At 35.2% G+C, this 20,821-nt stretch overlaps 2 protein-coding genes across 3 annotated transcripts; both read right to left on the bottom strand.

Annotated features, from left to right (window-relative positions):
• Window positions 1-232: 232 nt before the first annotated feature.
• LOC110460010 lies at window positions 233-7,050 on the bottom strand. 2 transcript variants are annotated; one of them, XM_021512697.1, is made up of 8 exons: window positions 6,951-7,050; window positions 6,688-6,709; window positions 6,380-6,435; window positions 6,115-6,145; window positions 4,632-4,708; window positions 3,755-3,782; window positions 3,561-3,631; window positions 233-1,586 (listed from the first exon to the last, which is right to left on the bottom strand). In XM_021512697.1, the coding sequence occupies exons 1-8, from the start codon at window positions 7,030-7,032 to the stop codon at window positions 1,525-1,527; spliced, it is 429 nt and encodes a 142-aa protein (XP_021368372.1). In that variant the 5' UTR covers window positions 7,033-7,050; the 3' UTR covers window positions 233-1,524. The 2 variants fall into 2 exon arrangements, with proteins under 2 accessions (XP_021368372.1, XP_021368374.1); XM_021512699.1 differs by having other exon boundaries at window positions 3,561-3,628.
• A 4,317-nt stretch (window positions 7,051-11,367) lies between these two features.
• LOC110460007 (carcinoembryonic antigen-related cell adhesion molecule 5-like) lies at window positions 11,368-19,824 on the bottom strand. Its single transcript, XM_021512695.1, has 6 exons — window positions 19,641-19,824; window positions 18,472-18,741; window positions 17,392-17,655; window positions 14,863-15,117; window positions 12,890-13,171; window positions 11,368-11,399 (listed from the first exon to the last, which is right to left on the bottom strand). The coding sequence occupies exons 1-6, from the start codon at window positions 19,822-19,824 to the stop codon at window positions 11,368-11,370; spliced, it is 1,287 nt and encodes a 428-aa protein (XP_021368370.1).
• Window positions 19,825-20,821: the final 997 nt, after the last annotated feature.

The raw sequence follows: 20,821 nt of genomic DNA, 5'->3' as shown, positions 1-20,821 counted from the left end.
AGCGACATTAAATGACATTGAAGATCACGTGATTCAAAATAAAAGGAATAAAATTGAGACAAGTTAAAATTGGTATATTTAGTTACCCAATCCTCAAAACTGGTAAAACAGTTCTATTTCAATAGAATTTCAATCATTTAGCAACATATTAAATCTATACTATAGTTTAACAAACACCATACCTTCTAGAATACGTAATGTACTCGAGTAATATATATATGTATATATACAAATTGAACAAATAATTAAAATGTTGATTTATGTTGCGTTACTACGTACGTTGTATATCATACAACATACGTTGTAATAAAAACAATACATTTGTGTTAACACAAGTTCATGTTTACATGCCAAAAACCGTATAAAAACATTTTTTTTGGTTGACGAATATTACAAGGAGAATCCATGTATATGCGTTGATATGAAATCATGTGCTCGCATTTTTAATTTGACCCGTGGTAGAAATGTAATTTTCTACTTAAAACAGAATGAAGTGATTGCACACATTATCTCATACTAGACTATTAGTTTACATAGTTCTTTACAAACAGGATTTAAAAAAAAAAACTAATGCAACGTATTCTCGTCTTATCGGTATCCATTTAACCGCGTCTTCCACACGTTTCAATAAAAACAATCTGAAAATGCCGTCAAATTGCTAGCCTACAATTTCTAAAAATATACCAGGAGCATCATATACGATAATATCATTCAGGGCACACATGTATATACAGTAAAATTAATAGAGGGTTCGTCGTAAAGGGTATATATAGAGAGAGACATATATAGCATAGTGCAAGTGTGATCTGTACAATGGAAATATATAAATAAACTATTAACATACTTACTAGCGTTTTCGCCTGATTAACTGGCTGTCATCTGACGACAGATGAACTCATAAATGGGCGACAATCCTACCAATGTCGTGTATTATGGAAATTCTTGTTATTGTAGATATGAATAGCAAGATATAGTAAGTAAACACCTCCCTCTATGGTAAACCTCTAAATATTTCTTGGTATAAAATATTTATATTTTGGAGCGGAAAACAATATGCACCTACCAAGTGACACACTATTAATTTTAGTCATTCAAACGTGTATATGTCTTTCTCTGTTTTCGGAAATAGCACGTAAATAACCAGTGTATTGGAAAACGAAATAATTCCGTCATATTGTAACGACTGAATACCCAATAAAATCATCCAAGTATGCATGTTCAACACTTATGCCTGGACTGTCACAAGTGCAGAGGTGAAATAAGGGCTGCTGACTTGCTCTTTGTCAAATTGTGCACACGATGTGTCCAGGGTTATTTCGGTGCATTGTGCAATCACACAACTGTATCTATCCATAATTAAAACAATCGAAATGATCTATGATTAATATATATCGATTATTATTCATAACGTTTCCGGTCTTCGTTTGATAGGTAATGTCTGATAGAAGTCTTTTGAAAAGCTGACGTATTAATTGAAACGTTCTCAGGTTGTTCGTTATTACGACTTGTTGTAAACCAGATGGATTATTTCCTGTGACCAGAAGACCCCTCAGTAATTGCGGTGTTGATATATATCTCTTTCTCAACTGAAAATAAAGATGAAAACTTGTTATTGTTGGCTTCTAGCTTTGTGATCTGAACGCGATTAGTGTGTCACACCTGTCCCCTAAGATCTTCAACAAGTTTTTATTATTATATATATATATATTTGCATGTACTGATTCTACTTTTCACCTAATTGTTTGTACCCAAAATATATGTATTTTACATGTATACATGCATTATAATTCTGAATAAGGAAATCATCAAACACACATTAGAAATAACGGACACACAAATATTCTTAAGTATACAATGACCTGATTTGTGTATAAAATCTTTTACAATAAGAGTTATAATCTAAAAACAGAATATTTCAGAACAATCTAATGTCTTTTGATGTTAATAAAGACTCATGCTAAGCTATATTAAAGGGACATCACGTGAAAAGGCGTTTTTTTTTAATGAATGTATGCATTGTAAGCACTTCCACTTATGTTATCTCGCTATCCCCATATTCATAGTCCGTTCCAAATGTCCAGTTTGACCACTTGAATTGTTCGGGAAAGCCCTGCTAAAAATAGCGCCGATAACGTCACCTGACTAGGCAGTAAACACAAGTGATGGGAGCGAGATAAAACGGTTTCCAAAGGGGCCCCCAGAGAGGGGCCGTCAGGCAACTGTAACTTCTTACCGCACTATGAAACCAAGTTATATGATTTCTAAGTCCGTATTCAAACTTATTGAACAGTAATTATTAACCATTAGAAGTTAATTGCACACTTGCCAATATTCAGAATTTTTATTTATTCAGCTTTAAACATAAATATGTTGCCAATAAAATTAAACAAGGGATGGGGCACAAGTTTTTACAATTTATCACAGCCTTCCCCCGTCATACATTTACAATTAAATGTCAACTATGATAATAGGCATAAACATAAAGTAGATATATTTAAATTTAGTACCGGAATATGGCCGGTACCGATGGTACGGGGCTAAACACCTTCCCTACACCAAGGATGTGTACACATCCCCGCCTACACCAAGGGACAAACCTTTCTGATTTTTTTTTATATATTGCCGGGGCAGAGGAGGCCGGTTACTCATATTAGTACTAATTTAAATCGTGCATGTAAAAACAAAAATAATCGTTTAATTCAGCAATATAATTAAATCATTCCATTTTATTTAACTCGGTGATATTATAAATTATGTAAATCCACGGACTTCGATAACACGTACCTCGTTGACCCAGAAAATTCGCCGTGGGCCATCACAACAGTTATCCCTTGGAGGGCCTCATGGAAAAATCAAACTAACCAGTCACTTATCCCTTTTCGCATAAACAACTGTATAATTATAGAAACACTAAGTAAACTCTCTCCAATACATGCCCATTAACATATTAAACTAAGTTCATCTGTGTTTAAACTCAGACAAATATACTAGCGAGCTTAATAGTTTTAGATATTTATCCATAACATAAACAGCGCTAGGATTTCTGTCGATTCCATTTCAGCTTAACCGGAAGAATACATGCACCGTACTAACTGCTACGGCAGTTATTTTCTCCTTTCAATACTACCCACCTGCAATAATGATTCCGTAACGTACTCCTTGCGCTAGCTTTTGACCATTTGACAACTTTTCGTTTCGTAGCTGACACGGTACAACACGCTTCTTTCGCTTACTTCACACGGCCAGTCATTTTGTTTACAAAGAAATGGTGTGCTATGCGCATGCGCTATTAGAGGGAAATCCCTGAACAAAACGTTGGTCAGACAGGTACAAATACCGATGGTTTTCTTAGATTTAATCATTTTTATGAATCTATTTCAGCCAAATCCGATCGTTATTTTCCATAAGGAGTCTCACTTGATATGTTTATGTAGTATTTGAAAAAAAGACAAAAAATAAAGTCACTTCACCGTGATGCCCCTTTAAAAGTTGTGCACATGTTTGGATTTGTCATAATTATATTTCATGTATTTCGTATCTGAAAATATATCCATACATACCAGATACTTTACCTTGGAGCTCTTCATAGACGTTTGGATTAGACCGACCCTCCAATGACTCGTATTCTCTGCTTAAACAAAAATTAAATATCTTAAATTAATTATGCCCATCCTAAATCTACAAGTAAAAAAAATTGAAGACACTAAATGATGTGACAAAAATGTATTAAAAATATGTGATAATACAAACTCACTTTTCATTGACTGGATCTTTCCGGCGACCTACAAAACAAGCAACATTACACAGATACATTATCTCCCGGAACCATTTATTTGTATGTAAATAACACAGTTTCTACAGTTTGTATTCAATGCATTCTGCAAACTGTATGCACTCTACTCATATACAGATGAAACAACACTTAATTTTCCTCCAACACTGAAACCACTTGGTCCAGCAGGACCAACAAGATATTGAGTATCAATTGATAATACCTGTTTCATAATTGTAAAGTAAATAAAGCCCATATATACTGCCCTCATAATTTTTTGTTTACATAATTCAACATGTGACATGTTCATTACATCTGAATTTTATTATTACACATGACGACACGTTTCAGTAAGATATGAATGTGCTCGTGTCGTACGCGTCAATACAGATTTTCCTTGTCAACACGGAATTTCCTTGTCAACATAATGTCAAAATGTTTGAGTGGCCATCGCTTTTTTCCAGATTTCTACTCCACTGAGCAGGGATCAGTAAAACGGAACGGTGAGAAATGGACGTCAGCAGCCTCAAGCGTTGAAACATTGGAGGGAGTTCCTATATGAACTGTGGTAGAAGACATCGATGAGATCGTTGAACCGGTTGATCGCTTCTGTGCAACGTAGTTTTCATGTTTGAATATTACGTACGCTGGATAAAAGGTAGTTTTGTCGTTTCATTGGGACATTTCAATGAAACTGGTGTTAAATCCTTTGATACAACATATATTGATTTTTAAAGTGTGAATTTATATAATTTCCTGTACATTAAAGAAACAATAGCATAACAAACATTTAACGTTTCTTTTGGGGGCCAAAGTATAGAAAATGCATCATTTTTTATACGACGATTGCATGTTTTACCTGGAAGATGACCTCCTATTTCAGAGTAAACAGACGCCTTGGTAATTTCATTCGTATCAAGTTGTTCGTATGGAGATCTGTGAAGATATAGATAAAGCTAGATACAACAATTCAATAATGTGTTTTGAAGCATTATAATTTAACAGTTAAAAGACATATCACTATGTATCTGTTCAAAACCATAACGATACACCGCTGCAGGTCGGAGATCGAGAAAATAATACAACTGCCGTTTCTAATATCATGTATTGTAAGAGACGATAGCAATCAGAATAAACCTGCTGCACTAATAGAATTAGTTCGGATCGTTATCTTTTTTCTACTTCAAACTACCTTTTATTTCCTAGTACCTTTTTTATAAATATTAAATTCCCTTCGGCCGAAGAACGAATAATCTCTAGAACAAGTTTGGTTAAAATACCTTCACCTGTACAGAAAAAGAAGGATCTTTAATGTTTTCCTATATTTCCCCTAATCGGCCCCACCCATCTGCCCCAAAGAAGGGGTTCCACACCCCTCAGTTTATACAAAATGCATTACTTTGTCCCTAAGCATGCTTCAGACTGCATGTGGTTTAAATTCTTTCACTTGTCAAGTAGGAGAATACAAAATCCTCTACATGTATTTCCCCTATTTGGCCCGCCCATCCGCCCCAAGAGGGGCCACATCCTCCGTTTATACAAACCTGAAGCTTCTTTGTCCAAAGATGCTCTAAAACGAATTTGGTCAAAATCCTTATATTTTCCCCCTATTTGTCCCCGCCCCTCTGCCCCCCCCCTCCCCCCAGGGGTGGGTAGGGTTGGGCATACCCTTTGTTTATCTGTTTATACAAAACTGAGAACCCTTTGGCAAATGATGCTCAAGACTAAATTTGGTCAAAATCCCTTCATCGATACAAAAGGAGAAGGATCTTTAATGTTTTCCTGTTTCCCATAATGGGCCCCACCCATCTGGCCCAAAGAATGAGGCCAACACACCTGTTTATACAAAATTGATTTCTTTGTCCATAAACATTCACTCGTATAGTAGGAGAAACAAATTCCTCTATTTCCCCTTTTGGGCCAGACTATCCGCCCCCAGAAGGGCCACACCCTGCGTTTATACAAACTTGAGACTCCTTTGTCCAAAGATGCTCTAGAACAAATGTGGTCAAAATCCTTCTATTGGTTGAGAAGAAGAAGATTTTTAAAGATTTACTTATTTTTCCCCTATTTGGCCCCACCCTTCTGCCCCCAGGGGGACCATACCGTCCGTTTATACAAAACTGAGAACCATTTGGCCAATGATGCTCCAGACAAAATTTAGTCAAAATCCTCTGAGCCGTTAAGGATAAGTAGCGTTTTAAAGGAAAAAGTTGACGGGCGACGGACGCTGCGCCATGGTATAAGCTCACATGGCCCGTCGGGCCAGGTGAGCTAATAAAATAAAAACATAACGCTAAGATGTTGTTTTGAGTAAGAATTGAATGTTCAAACAATATTACCGTTCGTCCTCCTCTTCATTGGGTGTCACAGCTGAAACAGAAATTTTATAAATTAATCAAAATTTTCTTTTTTCACTTTTGTACAAATAAACGAATGCTATATAGCATTGGGTATTGTATTGTTATGAATTGTACATGCAACCTTACCGATATTGCGAAATTTACTCTACGTTAAGAATTGTATATAGAAAATAATGTATTGGTGTTGGATATTATCGCTAAAACAACGTGTACAAGAATATCAAGCATTTTTCACTGATCTTACCTCGTTCTGAAAGTTGCACGTTCTGAAATTCCCTTTGTTTAAGATGCTGACCTTTTCTAGAAAACAATATACAAAACTATTATATATTTTGAATTTACAGCTTTCAATTCAAAATATACCTTCAAATATCGGAACATTTTTTTCTTAACATAGACAGATGATTTGTATTTAGCACGTTTTTTTAACTTAAACTTCATACAACATTATACTATCATTAATATAAACAAGGTACTAACAACAAGACAAAATAACAAATGAACACCAAAATAGAATATATGTCGATTTGGTGTCCGCATTAAATTACTTACATAAAAGGCAGTCTACCATTTCCTGTAAAATAACATAAGTAGATGTTAAAAGTAGTGTGTACTTGTTTATCGTTTAACAGATAACGACCGTAAATTGAAGTAATGCAGTTGTCTTGAGTATGTTTCATCCGTGATATAAACCATTAGACAGAACAAGTTAAAGACATTGATCAGTTTTTTTTTTTTTTTTAATATTGTTAACATATGATTTTTGCAATATCCTTTTTGTTTTTCAAATCAAGATTTGAGTAATATATACATACGACTAATGAATATTCCAAGTCCAACTGTTAACAGGAGCGTGAGAATACTGGTACAAATCAGGGCAACTCCCGTTACATACATGTTGTCGGTACCGCAGGAACATTCTTTATCTAACAAAAAATAGAATCTGTATATTTTTGTAAACCAATAAATATATGATAATAAATTACCTTATCCATTAAGTGAACTGTTGTCATCAAACAGTGAGCTAAAATGTGACATGTATTTAAGTCGTTCGAACTCAACAGTGATAATATAAGGGCAAAATATAAACAGTGGACACATTTATATGATAAAGATACAATTAATAAGTTTTAAGAAGGATAAGACAATGAGTTCTGGAAAGGTGAGCGTCCTCTGCTTGTCTACGAAACCTTCCGTGTAAATCTAGGTCAAAGCCAAGTTATTTAAAAGTAAAACCTAGAATATTGACAAAGAAACAACAAGGTGAGCATAATCAAACGCATCGACCATAGCATGGCATCTTTATGTAATAAGATTGCAAATGAAACCAAAAAGGAGCCTGTATTCTAAACTGTATCTCTCAAAACCTTCTTTTGTCAATTTGTCACTAAGACATCGACATTTAATCATATGAGTTCATGTTGTTTAAAAACAACTCATGATATATTGAAAAATTGGTGGGGTGGACATAGCAAGATTTTGTTTGCCAGTTGTGGTTAGCTTTTCAATAAATTCAGACCCATAACTATCAAAAGTGGATAAGGGAGTAAAAGGGTCCGTCAAGAGAAGGGCAAAACTTGTTGTAACTGGAATGCCAAAAGTCTAATGGAAAGTCTTGGCATCGAGCTTAAATGCTTCGAACGCTTGACATACACAATATAATAGTTATACCTATGTACAAACATAAGTTCTTCGCATTGCTAATATATTAACCTTTAACACCGTATCAAAAGGTGATTGTAACTAACTTACCGCCCTGAACTGTACATCTAACAGCATCAAGTGATGTTGTATTTCCGTAGGTGTTGTATGCTGCAATCTTAAATGTATATACTCGTCCTGCCACCAAATTGTCTATATATACACTATAAATGTTCCTTTCGTCTTCAAATGCAATGTCCATGGGATACACTTCTATCGAACTTTTAAAGGCGTCCATGCTGAATAAAACACGATAAAACTGTGCTTCCACGATACTTCGGCAGACGTTTGGTTTCCACAGTCAACTTGCAAAATCTTAGGTGGACTTGGATTTTCTATGGTTTTTAGTATAAATGAATATGTTTTAAATGTAGTCAAATATTACAATATATTAAACATATGCATACATTTTATGGATGATAATCAAGGAAATTCGGCTGCAGCATTTAGATATATTTTAGAGTGGAAATAGGTTATTGTGAGCCTGCGACAGCATACCAACAGGACCGTGCGCACAGGATGCGCTTATCTTACACAAATCGTGCTCAGAATCGAATCTTTTAACAATCGTTTGCTCCCTTTGGCTGTACACACTAAAAAATACCGGAACACTCGTGTCAAATAAGGAAGCATTTGATTACTGATCACTTTATTTTGTATTTATCCCAAGTATCCAATGCATGCCACAATACCTGTAAAACTATCAAGAATGGGGTCACTGAGGGTAACACGTACCAGAACAGGAAGATAATATTTGCTAGGTGTCTGTGACTTTGCTTTGTTTATTTTCATCAGTATTTGATACAAAAGGTACATCGGGGATATGCCATTCATCTTAAAAAAATGGATATTGAATGTTTTTATCTGTGTTCAGACGATTACTTTTCAGTGTATGACACATGGCAGTTTCACACATCAACGAGTAGGATTCCCGGGGTTACAAAAACATAAAAACGACATAACCTGGCCAGGTTTCCATGTTTTTGCCATACGCGAAAGATAAAAATCAGGATTGGATTATGTAAATACCTATTTTCTCGAAAGACAAAAAGTCTAGCCGTCGGAACTGCTTTCACAATGTCAATTTGCATGTGTTGACTAAATTGATACCGCATGTTCAAAGCACATCTCAAAAAAGATATTTTAAAATAAAGTTTATGAGTGATCTTCCTTATCAAATACTACGCCTGCACAAGATAAGGTTTTATTTACACTATCAGCACACCACGAAAACGCCAAGAGAAAAACAAGGCAAAGCGACTGGAATTTACTAAAAATGCCGGTTTTGTACCTAAATGATGAATTTACCTTTAGCAGTAACTGTGAAAGTGACTGTCCCGTTGCCCTCACTGTTTATTGCTGTAACATTATATAATCCAAACCAGGCCTCTTTTATGTTCGTACGTGTCCCGACTGATAAAGCTGACAGGTTCGATGAAAAGGGTGTATTATGTATAACAAAGTTGTCTGTCCCGTCGTTTAGCTCAGTAAAATAATTATGTGAAGAGTTTTTGAAAGTCCATGTGAATGATGCAGGTTCCGGGTTTGACAGAAACATGGCATTCATAGTTAGAATAGCATGAGTGGCCAACCCCATATTTCGTACTGTGGACACTCTTGGATCAAGGCGCGGCGAACCTAGTTTGGATGGAATATAAAAAAGAAACAAACTATTGGCAATGTATTGCTCTAGGATTTAGTGTCACACATATGCAGATACACACATATATATACAGACACACATACTACCGCACATCCACGCACGCAAATATGATTTAATATTTAATTGATGTCATAAAGATAGTATACTGATGTATGGTGAATGAGGTATGGGTTGCTTTAGGAAACCTTTTTTGGTGAATACCTGGACGTCAAACAATTCCGTAAAGCTACACCACCTAAACGTGTCATGACTAATTATATTGGCTTTTTTCTATTTGATAACTTTTAATTTTATATATTTATCAAAGGATTATACTCTGATATTTGTTTTTATTTTAAAAAGGTTGGACAAACAAATAAACTCCAGACCACCTTGTATTCAATGTTTTCTTTACCGTTTGTTACGTTATGAAGCCAACGGTGTGTTTTAATTGACGTAACGAACTCAATTATGTTTTCAAGCAAGCGGTCGGGTTCAGTAGACGTAATGTTACGGGCCTCTTTTCATTACGTTGCCAAACTAACGGCGTTTTCTTTAACGACATCCGTTGCTAATATTACAGCTTACCCTAGAGTACGCCATTTACATGACAACGTGTTTTGTCGACGTTATCATCATTCAAGTGAATTCACAATTAACATTTCAACATAGCTTACGCCAAGACATTTAAGTGAAGTTTAAGTTGTTTTCATTCTGCACAAACCGTAATTACGTTGTTTCTACTTACGTGATTAGTTACAAAGCGAACATAATATTGCCGGGTTCACGTCAGTGGTCGCCAATAGTGCACAATGCGAAATTAATAACATTTCGGCGATAATAAATAGTTCTGGCGAGTTTTGGGCGCGTAATAATGCCAGTTGTTCTGTCAATATCTTACGCAAATGTGTCCTGTGTCAGTACATAGCTGTACCAAATGTAAACAGGAACCATCTAGCTTCCTTATCATGATGAATTTACTGCCCAATTAACTAATTAGTGTTACGCTATTGTTACAATCACTAATCCCATATGAATGGTATTCCTATTGGCACACTGTGTACGTATCAAACATTACGTGATAATCAGTGGTCAGAAGCCCTAACTACTAACCAGGGGTAATGGGGATATACTTGAGAGGTATAAATAATCGTTTTCCAATACATCCAACCATAATTAACTAGTATTTAAAAGCAAACAATAATGTTCGATGAAACACAATCTTTATAACTAGGCCAATATGTTCATCAACTCTGTGATTATTCAGAACGTAATGCTTACAAAACAACTTAAATTACATAAAAGGAAAACGTCAGACTGTCGAAACATTTAACTCACTAGAATACTTCATGACATGATTTAATTAGGACACATTTATTTGCTGTATGTCATTTTCCTCCCTCAAAAACGTTATTTCGGACAAACTAGCAGTTGACTAAATATATACACATAATAAGTTGACTAAATATATACACATGTAACTGTCATAGCGGATCTGGACCGAAATTCAGTTTTTTTGTTTGTTTTGTTTTTAACGTTGACCTTTCTTTAATGATAACATTTATTCTGAATCGGAAACATTTTATCAATATCTTTGAATTTATAAGAAATATTTTTTAAGAAAAAACTGCAATCAAAGAAAAAGACAAATGTAATCTAGTACATGGATTATTTAGGGACACGAAATTGTAATCTAAATATTGTAGGGAATCATGAGGTAATCGAGACACTGACGTAACGTCTTTGTACCAAACAGATTAAAGAGTAATAGTGATGCTATAGTTAAGAAATATCTAAGCTAAAGGGAAGAATTGCACTTAATATTTTGACCACGGCGCCTTGTGCATGCCTTTAAACCTTTCCCCACTATGTAATTTTAGTAAACTCTTTCATGCTTTGATCTTGAGAAGTCCATTATGGTCTACAGTGGTGAAAGGGTTAACATATTTTTACTCATAAATGTAAAATTTGTCGCAAGAACATTTTCTGGCGAAAGTTTGAGCGTAAGAATGTTGTAAAGGTGGTGTGAACCCTGAACTGAAGGCATATATGTTCATAGTTGCCATGTTTATTGAAGCAAGAATGATATTGATAAGCGCCCTGGCCATTTCTTGTGTTTCCCTTAGTATCAACCATATCATAGTATTATCTATTCATGCTTTCTATAACGAACTCCATACTGTTTGAAATCTGTAAATGCGTATTATCATACTTCAAGTCACGCAAAGTTGTTCTTTTTTTTTCACAAATAATAATTTCTGTATAGTTGAATCTCATAGCAACCGCTGATAACGCCTTTTGATCTCAGTAGAATGTTATATTGGAGGGTAGGGGTATGGATAATGCAAAAAGTGACGTTTTCGCAATATATTTAGAGTGCTTGTTAATGAAACATCAAAAGCGTTCGTATTGTTGTTATGTTTTCAATATATCAATATGCATCGAAATTTTCTTAACATATGGAAACAAAACCTGAAAAAGACAATACAAAAAGTAGGGGAAACAACGCTTTCAACCGAAAGTTTGGCATTTGATTTAAAACACCTCCCATTTGATCATATGGATACAATGATTTAATCATTTTGAACAAATTTCCCGAAAACTGCAATACTGTTGCCATAGAACGGAACACTCCAAGTATCGTTCTCGAAATAAGCACTGATGCAATGTCTAACGTCGGGAAAACAATTTCAATTATGTCTTTGTCTGGTTTCCTTTTAAAGGAACACTGGTGAGCTGTGACACCTGGTCGAGAGATATGGTCGAATTATCTGATCATTCGAGATCTGAATGCTCGAGAAGATACGTTTGTCGATTTTGATAATAAATGTTCATTGAGTTTTCAACTTACATCAGAGCACAATATAAACACTGCGACATGGTTTCAACGACTTTATCAACCTTTGACTAATTCACTGACTTTATTTTGTTTGTTCGCGAACAGAAAATATGGTCATGACTTAGAGCTTAGGTCGTCTTATGACTCTCAATTTGGAGACGAGAAGCAGCAGTCGACGGAAAGATTAGCCATTTTTTTTTTCATTTTAACAAAACACTTGCCTACGTTATTTTGAACATATTTGATCTATGGAGAAACAATATTATTTGTGATTATATCAACTAAAATGGATGTGCCGCTATATTTCGATAAGAAATAATATAAAAATCGCCGTTTGTATAATGTGCATGTATCGGTTGCTTACTGTTTCGGTCATTCTAGTGGTTCTAACTCAACTGAAACGCTGCAAAAAAGTTGATTTTAATCATAAAGTCGACATGAGGTATTTTTAGTAAGAATGTATTTATATATATATTAGTAGTGACTAAAGAATAATCATCATTGTTAACGTCAACAATTCGGTCAGATATTGATTTCGTGGTTTTCGAATTAATACAGAAAATACAACATACACAAAACGTTGATCCGTATGTCCTTGACCACTGCTGTGTTGGATACACTGTTCCTAGCAGAACATGTGTAAAGTCCTGTATCCAGACAGCCAGCAGTAGTCAGGGTGTAGCTACTCTCCAGTACATCTGTGGCGGTAAACAGCTGTTTGTCATTGTTTTTGTAGTACCATGTTATTGTAGACGATGGGACACTCTCCACCTTACAAATGAGAGTCTTGGATCCGTGTTCCGTCACATCAGCGTCTCCTTGGTTGTACTCAAGGCTGTCTATTTCAGCAGGAACTGAAATGTAGAATAACTAATTATGTATCTATGCATTACAATAACGTTTTGGTTTGAATTCGATGATTTTTCAATAAAGAATTTAATCCAGTTAACGTCTGACGAAACAAATCGATTTCAATCTGGATAGGAGCTGAATCATCTACTCAATTTCTGGTTAATAATTTGTTACGTAATTCCGAGATTACAGAAACAAATATATGATTCACTCCAAGAGGAAGAAACACACCTGTATGACAAAATCATTTGTTAATATTTATTTTATAAAAATGACGAAAATGTATGAAGATTTCGTGTCATTAGTGACACGTTATGGCGCCGGGACGTATATATAATGACAGTTAAACTATACTTGTGTTTTATTTTTTTCTGTTATGATTTTAACACATTACATGATAAACATTCAAGAAACTTTGAAATATGCGAACAGATGTAGTTATCATACATGTCGCTATACGTGTATACTATTTATTGCTAATATAGGTAAACCACAACTTTACTGTATGACACATTATTAAAAAAGTGACTAAGTTATTGATAGAAAACGGCTATAAAAGTCTGAGCCATGATGACATAGGGCCTTTGTGTCTGAAACGATCATGATCATGTTTATTTTTATTTGCAATGCAGGGAAATATCTGATGTTTACAGTAGCTTCAGTATTTGTTAACATATTTATTTCATTGTTTCTGCATGCAGAACAAAGCTCTTGGGGGCTTGTAAAATAAAGTGCTGCCTTCAATGTACTACCGAAAGAGCATATTCATTTCCATAGGTACTTTCCATAGGTAATGCTAAGGGGGCTTGGAGGACAATCCATTACTCATGCAACTCGTAGTTGATTTGCGTGGTGAAGGCGAAGGTATTGGGTATAAAGATAATTTCGTTTCCAAAACATGTTATGTGTAATGAAAACTGTTAAACAACTAGTCAATTTCAATAACAACGCATGGGATACATATATGTAAGTGATGGATGGTTAGACACTTGCCTTTACCTCTCAACATTGTGTGGATGTTCAAGTACATGTATAAAGTATAAGTTTCATTGGAGTCACTGCATCTTCAAACTAAATTTTCAAATGAATACTTCAATTTGCATGACTCTGCTGAAATGATGTTCTTGCTCTCAAAAGTACGAAGTAACTTGTCTTCCCATTAATTGAAAATTTTAACTAACATATACAAAAATGTCAAACATAACGGTTCAATAAAAAGCTGCTAACTGTTATGAAAACATGTCATAGGATTTCCACATTTGTCTTGATATTTAGTTTTTCAAATAATTACCTGCAGTAACTTCTAATTCCAGATCTATATGTATGCGTTATAGGATTAAAACGACAAACAATCGACGTGTTATAAAGAAAAATGGATAAAAAAGAATTCAGGAAATTACATTATTTATAACATCATAAAATAAGTAATCTATTGAAAAAATACACTTAATATGATACAAAAGTGAGACCTTTAATAAACATGTCCCTTGTTATATACCAGAGTTTGATATCAATATCAACACAATACATGTTTATGAAATCATCTTCAATGAAGTTTGTATGAAAGGTAACAATAAAACAGTTACCGTTACCAGTAAAACATATAGGTGTATTGATGAAACATTTACTTCAGCACATCGAGTAAATAAGTTATATTTTTAAATGTGAGCAAATTTTCATAATAAATGCTTACATTTCACAATAAGGTCCCAGTCGTTCGTTCCTTTGCTGATGGTGTTATTAGCTATACACGTGTATGTCCCAGCGTTGGTCCTCGTGACTTTCGACAGAGACAGTGGATTTGGACGAACAGTACCTGATTTGGACCAGCTATACGTACATGGTGGTCTACAGTCAGCAAAGCATTTTATGTTTGGGACAGTCTGGTTTTCAACTCTCTCTACTATATCTTGCATCGGTTCGAATGCAATGCTGTCTCCTGGCCCATCTGGGGAAACATGTTTAGATAATTTTGTGTCTGTTTATTACACAGTTTCCAGTAATTAAATTTGAAAAAAAGATATGAATAAGATTAAACATACAACCAGACACGTTCATTATAGCCAACGTTCAAAACAACACAAATTTACAGCATATATATCACATAATTTAAAATAGTATACATATATATGATATATATGTTTACTTTAATATACATACTATCAGGAAAAGTTTGTCTATTTTTGTTATGTCAAGAAAGCATTAAAAGCGAAATTAATCGGAGTTTTTTCCATTTGACGAAATTTGATTGCTGCTAAATGATAACCAAAGTCATGAAGTCCCTAGAGTAATATTCCTGTTAAGGAAACTAATTCCCCTTAAGCTTTTGACTTATACGAGGAACTTAATTGTTTCTTTTCATATCATCACTTTGAGAGTGGTCACATCATGGCTTCATAATTTCAAAAATTGAAAGGTCAAGTTTTAGGCTACAAAGGGTAAATATATCTATCTTTGATTTATTAACTAGGATGCTAAGTGATTATTTTTCAGCAAACATGCTTAAATAAAGAGTAATCCCATCATCAATTAAGAGATCAGGCTTTTTTTGGAAAGAGTCAAAATGCAAAAGCGCTCTTTTGGTAACAAATAACAGCAATCAGTGTGATGTTTTCAAGGATAAAGCCCTTAAGACTTCCAGTGTAACCCTTGTTTCCCTTTAACTACCGACTCTTAAACGTGTACCCCTACATACCTGTACACGGGACATTATCAAGCTGTTGTATACATATCAAGTGAATTTGGTTTCTGTTGTACAGATGTCGTTTTGTCAAGAAGTAGAAATGTGTAAACTTTGACTTTAAACATTAAGTTTGGATGATGGCCACCACTGTCTTATCATGTGTTAATATCGATGTAACCATATTTTGGTGTAAATATGATGTTGAAATATATCAGATATCTTGTACGCAAGGTTTAATTCTTACCCGTTAACCTTGCCGATAACCACAAAATCAAGTCACGTTTACAACTTGATTTCACCATACGATTGTCCTCTATCGTTGACCGATAACCGCGAAAATATGTTCCTCTGTATAATTTTGTATTACTATATCATGATGTAAATATAAACCAAATTTGTTCAGGCACTCATTATATATGATGTTATCATGTATTTACAACGGACGCACTTACAAAACAAAACTTGTATCACATAATAAACCAATTTTAGATGTCATACGGCCACGTGATAAACATGGTATTACACACATGTAAGAAAACCTAAAGGTGCTGCGATTAATGAAAACTGAGGGAGAATATTCCTACGCCAGGGAATTCTTTCATTTTTTTATACCACATGATACAGTTACTGATATATTAAATGAATTTGTAACCGTAATTTTGTCATTATTAATTTCACTGTTTCTAAACACAAAATCTGAAACTACTTTGCACTGCGTGGAACGACTAAACAATGATCGAACAACTTTTTCCTATATAGAGTCAGCTGATAACACATACAATTCTAATTGCGTTTGAAATTTTCTTCAAATTATGAATGTTATGAGATAAATAAAATCTTACATTCGTGTACATGTCATATCAAATAATTGAACTGGTATAGTAAAATTATTATGACATTGTCACTCATGTAAGATCCTCTATATGTACAATCTACCATTGCCAAAGCGTGTAACAAATCTCGTTCTGAAGTTTTCAAAGGCAATTATGTTTAAAGTGAACACTGCCTACATACCAGGAAATGAAAGTGTTAATTTGAATAACTTTGATCTCTAACAAATATCACAAGTTTCATAAGTGTTAAAATATCATGACCGTTTTTTTATAAATAGCTAAGAAGTATAGGTGTTATTAATGTAGGCGGTGTCTTGCATTTATGGAATTTTCCGCCAACTTTAACGTGGGTCAAACTACAGATATAAGTGTGTACTACGTGTATGTGCGCCTACATAATTGACATATATATATTTATTGTCAAAACATATCATATTGATTTTTCGTGTTAAATGTCAAACAACTAAGACAATAATATCTTTATATTTTGCAAATGAGTTCGATTAATAAGAATTGGTTAAACTGTCATGGCCATTAACATATTAGAAGATCTGCTCAGAAATTACACAGAGGCAAAGGTTTCGTTCAAACACTGGTACCAGTTACAAGATTATGTAAGCTGGCTTACAGACGGAGTGACGGACAGTGTGATGATATTAAAGCTCTGCTTACTGCGCACATATCAAAAGAAACCAATCGTACTTACATTGTAAGGTAACAGTTGTTGTTGTCTTTGAGGTTCCAATATCATTCCGAGCAGTACATATGTATGTTCCGTGTTCTGATCTGTCCAGTTGTCCCAGTGACAACACAGCCGAGGCAGTAAAGTTGGTGTTGTCAGGTTTTGTCCAGACAAAAGTGCAACCAGGTCTACAGTCAGCTGTACAGATGATGTCCGGTAACGTATCCTCCTCGGTCCTGGAGTAAGAAGTGTCAGGTGGGGACAAGGTGATAGAGGTACCAGGACCGTCTACAATAAAAACGTGTTTTTTTTTTTTTTTTTTTTTTTTTTTTTCGAGGTGCTAATGCAATAATTTGTAACTTTAAGAATGCAAAACAGGTCTCTTCCATTTGTATGTATATGTTTTTTTTTGTTTTGTTATTGTTTTCTGTGATAAAAAAATAATCATACATTCGTGTGTACTTATATAACTTATTTAAAAATTTGCTTTAAATCTCGTGTCAAATCAAATTATTGAACTTGTTCAATAGATTCAATATAACATGAACACTGATGTGATATCTTTGTACATGCACGCTGTTGGTTATTGAATAAAATTAGTGGAGGACTTGTATAACTACCCACAATACAAATATATGTTAACCAAACCAATGTAACCATTTACTTTGTATTCAACTACACTGATTATTCGCGAGTGTCTCTGCAATCAATACCATTTTAATAAACGGTACATTGTGTATGAGTCTATGTGTGATGTAAAGCATAGATGTTGTCATATTCAACGAACTGCACGCTGACTGTCTATACTAATCAGATGTATCCAGCTTTGTAAATTTTACGTCTATAACTTCCTTCATATCCCCCTCCCGATCGTTCAGTTGTACAGCTGTTTATATGCCCCCTAACTACAGATGATTTCGTCATTTACTTTTGCAGAGGCTGTACACATAGGTGATGCATATACAATTTCACACTGATATATTTTTTTCAACCGTTAATTTTACGATTTAAAGAAATGAGTTAACTGATATGTTCATCTTTTTTCTAAACGGACAATGCCCTACTGAGTCAGATTCAGATGAACATTTAGTTTAAGTTGCTTACACTGTACTGTAACGATAACACTGGTAGTTGTAGTTGACTCTCCGGCAACATTCCTAGCCGTACATCTGTACGTCCCGTGTTCTGATCTGTCCAGTTGTCCCAGTGACAACACAGCTGAGGCAGTAAAGTTGGTGTTGTCAGGTTTTGTCCAGACAAAGGTACAGCCAGGTCTACAGTCAGCTGTACAGGTGATATCCGGTAACGTATCCCCCTCAGTCCTGGTGTAGGTATTGTCCGGTGGAGAAATTGAAACAGACGCCCCGGGACCGTCTACAAGATAAACACATACACATCACACACTGACTAGAAGTTTCATATAGCATGTTTTCTGAGTGTCAAAATAGTATCCTTGATCGCAGGATACCATACATCGCCGGTGAAAACTATGTTATTGCTTACAATAATGTCTATGTAATGCTTAGATACAAACAATTATATGTGTCGGTCAATATGATAATGTTATATCGGCAATATTGTCAGGCATGAGCTATTTATTAGCCATCACCTGTTTTAGTCCTGTTTTATCTCAATATGTTAATATATCTTTAGTGTATTTCTTCTTCAAGACTAAGACTCATTTCAGAAAAACACCTTTATAATTGGTTTTAAATTATACTTGTTTGTGACCAGCGCGATATATTTTATGTAACCTCAAATGATTGTTACTCAATTGTCAAAGAGAAGCGTTTGTTTTTTTCAAATGGTAAAAATACCTGGATCCAGTATCCAGTGAATAATAAAGTTTCCACTTAAATGTGAGTTACCGGAGGGGGGGGGGGGGGGCACTTTTACCCCTTGGACAATTAACCATACCGATTTCAAACCGTTTTGTTTGAGACGAAAACTCAATTGAATCAAAAGGTAAAATATATCAATAAAATTGACTTATTTTGAGTTTAAAATGTTAATATTAACTTTCTTTTAAACGACGTCGTAATACGGCTGTTGAGGTAATAGATATAATCCTCTGAAAAATATTCTAGCGTCAATCATTTGTAGTCACTGGCGAGATTAGTTATAAAAGCATGGTAAATTGTAAATTAATACAAACATAATTAAATATCTTCCATTTTGTATTTTCCTAAACAAAGAAAAAATCATACTATTTTATTCCTATGACAATTACAGAGCTAGCAAGAGACAACCATGTCACGGTTATTAATACGTACAGTTTACAGTAACACTGACGTCAATAGATGTCCGACTACCGTATCCGTTACTGGCCGTACACCGGTACACGCCCGTCTGACCACGTTGTATATTGGTGAGCTGGAGATCTGACCCTGTTGTGGGGGACTGTCCATCCTTTGTCCAGCTGTAGGCACATACTGGGTTACAGTCAGACAAGGACATGACGGTAGGGAGAGTCTGTCCTTCTGTTAAAGTGTAGGATGTAGTCGTCGGGGTCAACATCACAGTTAAAGGACCATCTGAAATGTTTAAGTATTAGTAGCCATACTCTATAAAGCTTGGACTTCATGAAGTGTCGATTTCACGTTTAGAATACAAATACTGATTCTCGCTGTTGTAAAATTGTGTTCATGATATTTAAGGTTAGTTAATGTTACCGGTAAGAAGTGTAACATAAACCCCCAGTCAGACTGTGCCGGTATATAGTCACTGTGAGCTACGGTGGTGTTAACCGGGAAAAACCCTGGGTAATCCGTAGCGAGTTCGTATTGAAGCTGGGGTAATCTGTGTTTATCCTGGGTGATTCGTAGCTCGCTACGGTAGTTTTAAACAGTCTAAAAAATCCGGGGTCTTTCGTAGCCGAGCCATGGTATTTTGAAAAATATATTGTAACCGTAGTACCACCGGTCTTTCCGAAGAACCTCCGTAAAATCGCCATGCAGGCTTCCGTGGCCATCCGGGGGTGACCGTAGTGTTCGGGAGTCATGCCAACTCACAGCAGCACTAGGGAGACTCATGGCAATAATACGGTGTCATTACGACCACCAACGACCCCTGTATGGTGAACCGTGTTCTAACACGGTATGTGCCGTTTCTAAAACGATTTCATTGTCACCCTGGTAAAATACTAGCCGCTTCCTACCGTCTCGGCTAGGGAGAATTTCTCTTTAGCTCATTCGGTAGAGCGTAAGACTAGTAAACCAGAGGTCCCGGGTTCGACTCCTAGCGGAGGCATTGAAAATATATCACTACGACGATCCACGGTTTCTCCATGATTTCCAAAGTACACTACGTCTATATTACGGTGGAACTACGTTTGCTTTACGGCAGTGACGGCAGGAATAAAGTTTGTTACGGTTCCGGGTCAGTGTGCTATAAATTGGGAACAAAATCTGTTTTAACTCGGTCTTCGATAGGGTTTCATCATAGACTTTGTCAT

Source organism: Mizuhopecten yessoensis, unplaced genomic scaffold, assembly GCF_002113885.1.
Source record: "Mizuhopecten yessoensis strain PY_sf001 unplaced genomic scaffold, ASM211388v2 scaffold10283, whole genome shotgun sequence".
NCBI classification, from domain to species: Eukaryota; Metazoa; Mollusca; class Bivalvia; order Pectinida; family Pectinidae; genus Mizuhopecten; species Mizuhopecten yessoensis.
The sequence above is the reverse complement of the archived record's forward strand: the minus strand, read 5'-3'. Positions and strand labels throughout refer to the sequence as shown.